A 6791-nucleotide genomic window follows, 5' to 3' on the forward strand; every position below is an offset into this window, starting at 1 on the left:
TGAGGGACTTCCCCTCCCCCTCACCGAGACAGCACTTCTTTCAAGGCACAGATGGGGAAACAGAGGCCTGGAGAATGGAAAGAACTTGCCCGGGGTCTCAGTGGCAGAAACGGACCAAGATGCAGGTGATCTGGCCCAGCCCAGGCTCCGGAAGTCCAGCCTCTGCCTCCCTGTGAGTGGGGGGGCAGTGTCCCCTCTGCAGGAGGTCTGAGCCGACTTGATGGCCCTGGGCTGCCGGTGGTCCTGGGGACCCTGCACTTACCCGGTGAGCGGGAGAGCCCAAGTCATTCACACTGCCGCCTGAACTACTTATGACCTTCGACAAGACCCCTCCCTCTGGGCCTGTTTCCCCACCTGCCTACCCACTGGACGAGGACATTCCCTCCCACAGTCCCCAGGAGGTGGCCGTCAGGTACAGATCCTGCCAGAGAATTCCCTGCTGGGTGGCCCAGGGCCACAGTACCGGGATAGAGCGGCTTCCACTGGTGCGTCCGCCCGTTGTACACACGGGAGTTGAAAGAGATGCACTGCTCCTCGCGGAAGCTCCTCCCGTCCGGCGGACACTCCTGGGAAGCGGGAAGACAGGGCGGGAGGCTCTGGGAGGGACTCGGCCCGACAAAAGCATGTTTGTCCAGGCGGAGCAGGAAGTGGCTCTCCGCCTCGCTCTCAGTCTCTCGGGCTCTCCGGACGGAGGGAGGGAGGACCAGGCCTCCAGCACCCACGTGTGCTGGCCCTCCCCGTGCTCTGGGCTGGATCCTTTCAGCCCCACCACCCTGGCCTTCTCCCCGGCTGCACACGGAGCGGCAGGGACACCGGCCTCGGCTGTGCTCGCGCGGGGTCCCCACTCGCCCCGCATCCTCGGGCAGGGGCCCATCTGCGTGTCCGCAGCCGTAGCCACAGTGCCTGGGACACGGGCATTGACTGCGTGGGCTTGACTTCGCAGAAGAGGAGCCCATGGGGCAGAGGGGAGGGGCCTGTGCGGGGCCCAGCTGCTCACGCCGCGGCCAGGAGCCGAACTGGGCCAGGGCTCCCCCCCGAGCTCACGTCAGGAGGGCAGCTGACCGGCGAGGCCAGCACAGAGGCCATGGCCGCTCGCCTCCCTCCAGCCCCTAGCTCCCCACACGTGCCCAAACAGACACACAGACACGTGGACGCAGGGACGTGGGGACACACAGCATCATCTCTCTGCCCCGCCCCCCGTCCCGGGGGTCTGGTTCAGACTGGCTTTGGCCCCGTCGAGAGGTGACCGGAGGCTGAGCCAGAGTCGGCACCTCCTGCCCAGACCCGGCCACCTCGGTGCAGCACGCGACTGACAGAGAAGGTTTGGGTGCTGAGGGCGCAGAGAGCAGAGGCGGGCGCACAGGGGCGGCAGCCGGTGACTTCAGTCCCCCGGGGAGAACCGGGAGCAGGGTTCACCCTGAGCGCAGGGGCTGCGTGCGCCCGTAGACCCCAAACCTTGAGGTCGTGTTGGAGCTCCGCCAGCAGAAGCGGGTCCTTTTCCCCTCATGTGCCCGCAGCCCGCAGTGGGCACCACAGATTTGATCTGATGCAGGAAGGGGGGTTCTGAGCCTGGGGGCCCTCACCACCCAGGCCCAGGACAGAGTGTCCAGAGGGCCCGGGGCCACCAGGAAGCTGCCCTGAGACCTGCCAGAGAAGGGGGAGGGGGGAGGGGGGAGGGGGTCCCGGCTGGCGGAGACTCACCTGCACTCTGCAGAGCTGGTACCTCTTGGACGTGCCCGTGCAGGTCCGGTTCCCAGCGCCCATGACAGACGTCCTCCTGGCGGGAGGACATGGGCTGCAGCCCTGACCCTGCTTCTGCTCCTGGGCGGCGTCTGGGCTGCTTCGCCACCGCCCTGCCCCCAACCTGCTCTGCCTCCTCTGACCGAGGCCTCCTTCCTCCCCACTCAAGCCCCGCTGCTCTGCCAGAGCCCTCTCATGTCGCAGGTATTCAGGTAGTTTGAGGGAGTTTCTTAGCCCCTTCTTAGGGGGAGGGGTGAGATCCAATTCACCTCTCTATCCCCAGCGCACAGCAGAGGGTCTTAGGACACGGAGTTAGTAATAAAATAACAACATTTACCACGTGTGGGCCCTGTGCTGCAGTGCACACACACACACTGCCTCTTGTATTCTCAGAAATGCCAGGTGGGCTCGAGCATAATCTCCACGCCACAGACGAGGAAACTGATGCTCAGAGAGGTTAAGTGACTTGACCAAGGTCACACAGCTAGGAAGTGGCCGAGGCAAGATTTGAACCCAGGTCTGGCCAACAGTAACCACTGCACCTCATGCTTTCCCCATGTTTATTCAACTCAGGTCTTCAGAAGAGAAGCCCAGGGTGGGCCTGACCCCTCATTGAAAGAGCCCTAGAAATGGAGCAGGATGAACCCCAGGACTCTGTTGCCTGGGACCCAACAGAAGCCACGTCCCCAACGGAGGCCAGTGAAAAGACTGACTTGCTCACTTGGCCTGTGCAGCCTCATACTGAAGACCCCTCCCAGCCCGAGACCCCCCACCCCCACCCCTCAGCCTCTGCCCACCTCCCAGGCCTCCCTTTCCCGTGCAGGCGGCCCCACTTTCACGCCAGCCTCTCAGGGCCACGCGCTCAAGCCCCGCACCTCTGCTGCAGGCAGTGCCGCTCCTGGGACGTCACCCCAGCCCCGCAGCTGCGGGAACACGCCGTCCACTTGGTCCACTCTCCCCACCAGTAGGCGGTGGCATCGGTGCCCGCCTCCAGGCTGTTGGATGTTGGGCTGTTGTCCTGGGTGAGAGGCCCCACGACAGTTAGAAGGAGGCTGGAGCACCTGGCCGGACGGGCCTGCCGTCCCCGTGCCCTGGACAGGAGGACATAGCCCCCTGGGTGGGTTGCTCGAAGCCTGGGCTCAGGTCTCCAGGGCGGTCTCGGGGGGACCTCCCAGGGAGCTGTGGGCCTCAGGTCCTGCCCGATCTGGGGATCTGGAACATCCTGGGAGCTTGGCAGGATCCTGAGGCTGAACCTAACCATCCTTTCTTTCCCCCGAGCAGCCTGGGGCCCGGCCTGGGTTCTGCAGGACCCAAACCCGCTCGTCTACATGCCACACTCTGGGGCTTCTCTCAGAAAGTGAGCGCTCAGCCCCTGTCCTGCCGAATCGGCAAGGACTCTGGAGTGGCCGGAGCCCCGCACTCAGGGGCTGGTCTGACTGGCTTGTAAGGCACGTTCCTGGGAGCGGGAGGGGATCTGGGAAGGCACTCCAGGACCCCCGGACCCCTGCCCCGCGTCTGCCGCCCAGCCCTCAGCGTCAGCCCACCTGGGCGAAAGATTGTGCTCCCCACTCACCATGGCCCCTGTGGACGACGCACCCCCAGCCACAAGTGCCAGAGCCAGCAGGGACCAGGCCCAGCGCGAAAGCTGCCATCTGCCATCCATCCTAGGAAGCAAGGGCACAGTCACTGCCAGGCCAGGTCCAGCTCCTCTTCCAGCTGGCTGGAGTCCGCTTCGGGGAAAAGCTCCCGGAGCCCACCCAGTGCTGAGGCCTGAGGTTATCTGGGATTGGTTGCTAGTGGCGGTCTGGTGGCCCTGTTGGGAGGGCTCGATGAATGATTAGAGATGCCTGCACGGGCCTGAGACACTAGGGTGGTGGTGTGCGTGCTAAGCCTGCACCACCTGATCTGAGGGCATTTGGGGACACGGGCCACGCTTTGCCTCTGAATAACTGAGCAGCCTGGAGAATGCCTGGAGAGAAACCCAGGGACACCTATAGGCCCAGGCTGCATCCATTGGATGAAGGAGCTGAGGATCGATCCATTACCTTGGCCAGTAGACCCGACCCAAGCAAGAGCACCTTGGGATTTTTATCTGTTCGGCACTTGCTGGCCACATGGGAGAATGATCCTTCCCATCGGCTACATGGAGCGGCTGGAGGGGTCCATGGATGCCACAGACTCTGCCAGGCCCTCTCCCTCCCTGGACACAGCTTCCCCCTGCCCTGAGGGACCCGACGCCGGGCAGAGCCCAGGCATCTGTGCCGCCTCCTTCCCAAGAGAAGACACACAGCTTGTGCCTCTGGAGTGTTGGAGTGAGGGTGGCCGAGGACCACGGGGCTGTCTCCCAAGAGGTCAGCACCCTCAGCCCAAAACACTCCTGGACCTCCCTGCCAGGGGTCAAATCAAGGGGAGCCTGCAGCCTCCTGGGCCCTCAGCCTCCCCTATCTGTCCCTGAGAGGGAGGAGCGGGGCCTATAGTGGCCTCTGTCCAGGGTTTGTCTCAGGTCCTGAGTGTCACTTGCCAGAGGGTTGGAGGAGTTTCCGAAGCCATCAAGCCCATCCCCCTAGAGCCTGGAACCAGAGAGGGGAGCCAACTCACCCAAAGCAACACAGCCAGGTGGCCGACTAGCCCCCAGACCCCAGAGCAAACTCAGGGACTAATTCCAGGGAAAGAAGGCATGAAAGTCCCCCCTCCCCCACGCCTGCCAGCCCTGAAACCAACTCCACATCTGCCCCCTTCTCTCCTCCTTCAAACCCTCGTTTCCTCACAGCTCAAGCACCTGCAAAATTTCAGGAGTTACGCCAATGACACCCTCACACCCCAAGAATGTCCCTGCCCTCTCTCTGCCCCAGACGAGGCAGCAGCACACCCCAGAGCCTGGAGCCGGAGCCCTTGAGATCCAGCCGGCCGCCGCCCCTCCCCCGCAGGCCTCCATCTGCACCCCCCAGCCTCCTGCAGGCACAGAGGCCCCTCGGCGTCCCATTGGCCAGTCTGTGCCCCGGCTCCTGCCTGCAGGCTGAAGACAGGTGCTGAGCCGGCTGCACACTTGGTTTTCATTAAGGCTCCCAGACACCGCTGGCTGCAGGCCAGGCCCGGCTCACGCGGGATCCATCCCTCCCTGGGGTCCAAAAACAGCCACCGGCCAGCGGGAGAGACTTGCCGTGCAAACAAGGGCTTCAGGCGCGGTAGGCTAGGAGCTGAGGGGCCCCCGTCGCCCGCGCTCGGGAGGGTCTGGACCCCTCCCCACCAGCCCTGCTCCTGTTACATAACGGCTCCCCGAGGGGCCCGGGGATGGCACGCATGCACTTGGGGCTGCATCTCGTGCCCTGGCAGGGCTGCGGCGGGAAGCGAGACGGTGGGGAGGAGGCCTACCTGGCCGGGGGTCAGCAGGTTGTCCTCGGAAGAAAGGGGCCGAGCCTCTGCTGCGGGCAGGCGGCGCCAGGTGCGCGGTGCGGGGGGAGCCTCGGGGCGCAGAGGGCTGCGGGCTGGGCCTCTCTCCCTTCCTTCTCCTCCCCCTCGCCGCCTCCCTCCTCCACTTCAAAGAGCACCCACAAGAGGGGGTTCCCGGGAGGCGCGCAGCCCAGCGGCAGCTCCGCGGCGCGGCGGCCTTTATAGCTGTCAGGCAGACAGGGAGGAACTCACACTTCCCACCAGGCTGCCCCCCTCCCGCCGCCCGCCGGCCGGCCTGGCGCACACTTTAACCCGCTCCGCGCCTCTGGAGCCCGGCCAGGCCGGCCCAGCTGCCTGCTGACTGCTGCCGCGGCCGCGAGCAGGGAGGCCGCCTTCCCGGGTCCAGGACGCGGGACTGCGTGTCCGGGTGTCCAGACGGAGTGCCCACTGGCCCGGGGTCACAGGGGAGGTTGGCGGCGGCAAAGCCGAGCCCCAGGCTTGGTCCGACGGATTTCTGCTTCCAGAGGGGGCCCAGTCTCTGCCACTCCCCAGAATGGAGTCTGGGGTGTATGAGGCATCCAATCCGATAGCTCCGTTTTACGGACGGAGAGACTGAGGTCGAGAGGGGACACCATGCTCTGAGGTCACCCAGCCAGACTTGGAGAGATTCTCCTGAGAAACGGAGGCCTGAGCAGGCGGAGGGACTGAGGGAGACTCAGCAAGGCTCAGCCGAGGGTTCCGGGGAAGGGACAGAAGTGCCCACGGCCTGCGGACCAGACGGCTAGGATGGCCAGAGCCAGTGGTGTGGGGGGGGGGGAGGTGCGCGGAACTCTGCAGATGTTCAGCACCAGCTTGGCAGGGCACAGCGGCCTGGCTGGGCGCGGGCCAGCTGGGCAGCCCCTGGCAGGCCGGCGTGGGGCTCCAGCCTGTGTTCCTGCTGAGTCAGAGCGTGGAGCAGAGCACGGCGCCAGCGGCACGCACTCCGGCCCCCGGGCACCCAGGGGGGACCCCAGACATTGCAAGTTGCCCCGGAAACAACGCCAGGCGCCCGCCCCACACACCAGGCTCCTTGGAGCCCACCCTCCCCGCACCTCCACACGGTGGGGGTGGAAGTGGGGCGGGCCTGAGCCATTTCATCCATCCCCCTGCCTCTGTGCTGCAGATGGGCTCCCAGTGGCGCCTGGAAAGCCCTCCCCCTCCCTGCACCCTCCCTGCCGGAAGGAACTGTGGCGAGCTCCTCCAGTTGCCTCCCTGGGCGACTGAGAATCATTCCACCCCTGGGAAGATTCTGCCACCAACAGGAATGGTCGGGGAGGAGAGCAACCAGAGATGATCCTGAAACCAACAACGCCTGCTGCCCTGCATCGAGTTCTTCCTCTGTGCTGAGAGCTAGGAGGTCAGCATCTTTGCTCTCCCCATTTTACAGATGGAGGAACTAAGGCTCCGAGACTGCTGGGTGGTGCCCGGGGTCACACGTCTGGTGAGCGGCACATCAGGGACCCCGGCGTCCTTACTGAGCACATCCTCTCCATCTGGCAGGTTCTTGTATCACGTTCATCCTCCCCAGGCCCTCTGGGAGGCAGGTCTCATCCATCTCATTTTCCCCCTGGGGCCCCTGAGTTGTTCGGTGGAACCAAGACTCAAACCCAGGTCCACGCTGC

The 6791-nt window shown here is 65.0% G+C and overlaps 1 protein-coding gene across 3 annotated transcripts in view; it reads right to left on the reverse strand.

The window, feature by feature from the left end:
- ADAMTSL2 (ADAMTS like 2) overlaps nt 1-6302 on the reverse strand; it is a 35058-nt gene extending 28756 nt beyond the window's left edge. For 2 of the 3 annotated variants that reach the window (XM_082402503.1, XM_082402502.1), the window contains exons 1-3: nt 2616-3306; nt 1702-1777; nt 464-566 (exon numbers count right to left, since the gene is read on the reverse strand). In XM_082402503.1, the coding sequence (XP_082258629.1) occupies nt 464-566; nt 1702-1777; nt 2616-3001 (565 nt within the window). In that variant the 5' untranslated portion in view covers nt 3002-3306. The other variant, XM_082402504.1, reaches the window with a different exon arrangement.
- Nucleotides 6303-6791: the final 489 nt, after the last annotated feature.

This window comes from Balaenoptera borealis, assembly GCF_965194805.1.
Source record: "Balaenoptera borealis genome assembly, chromosome: 8".
In the NCBI taxonomy this organism is placed as follows: Eukaryota; Metazoa; Chordata; class Mammalia; order Artiodactyla; family Balaenopteridae; genus Balaenoptera; species Balaenoptera borealis.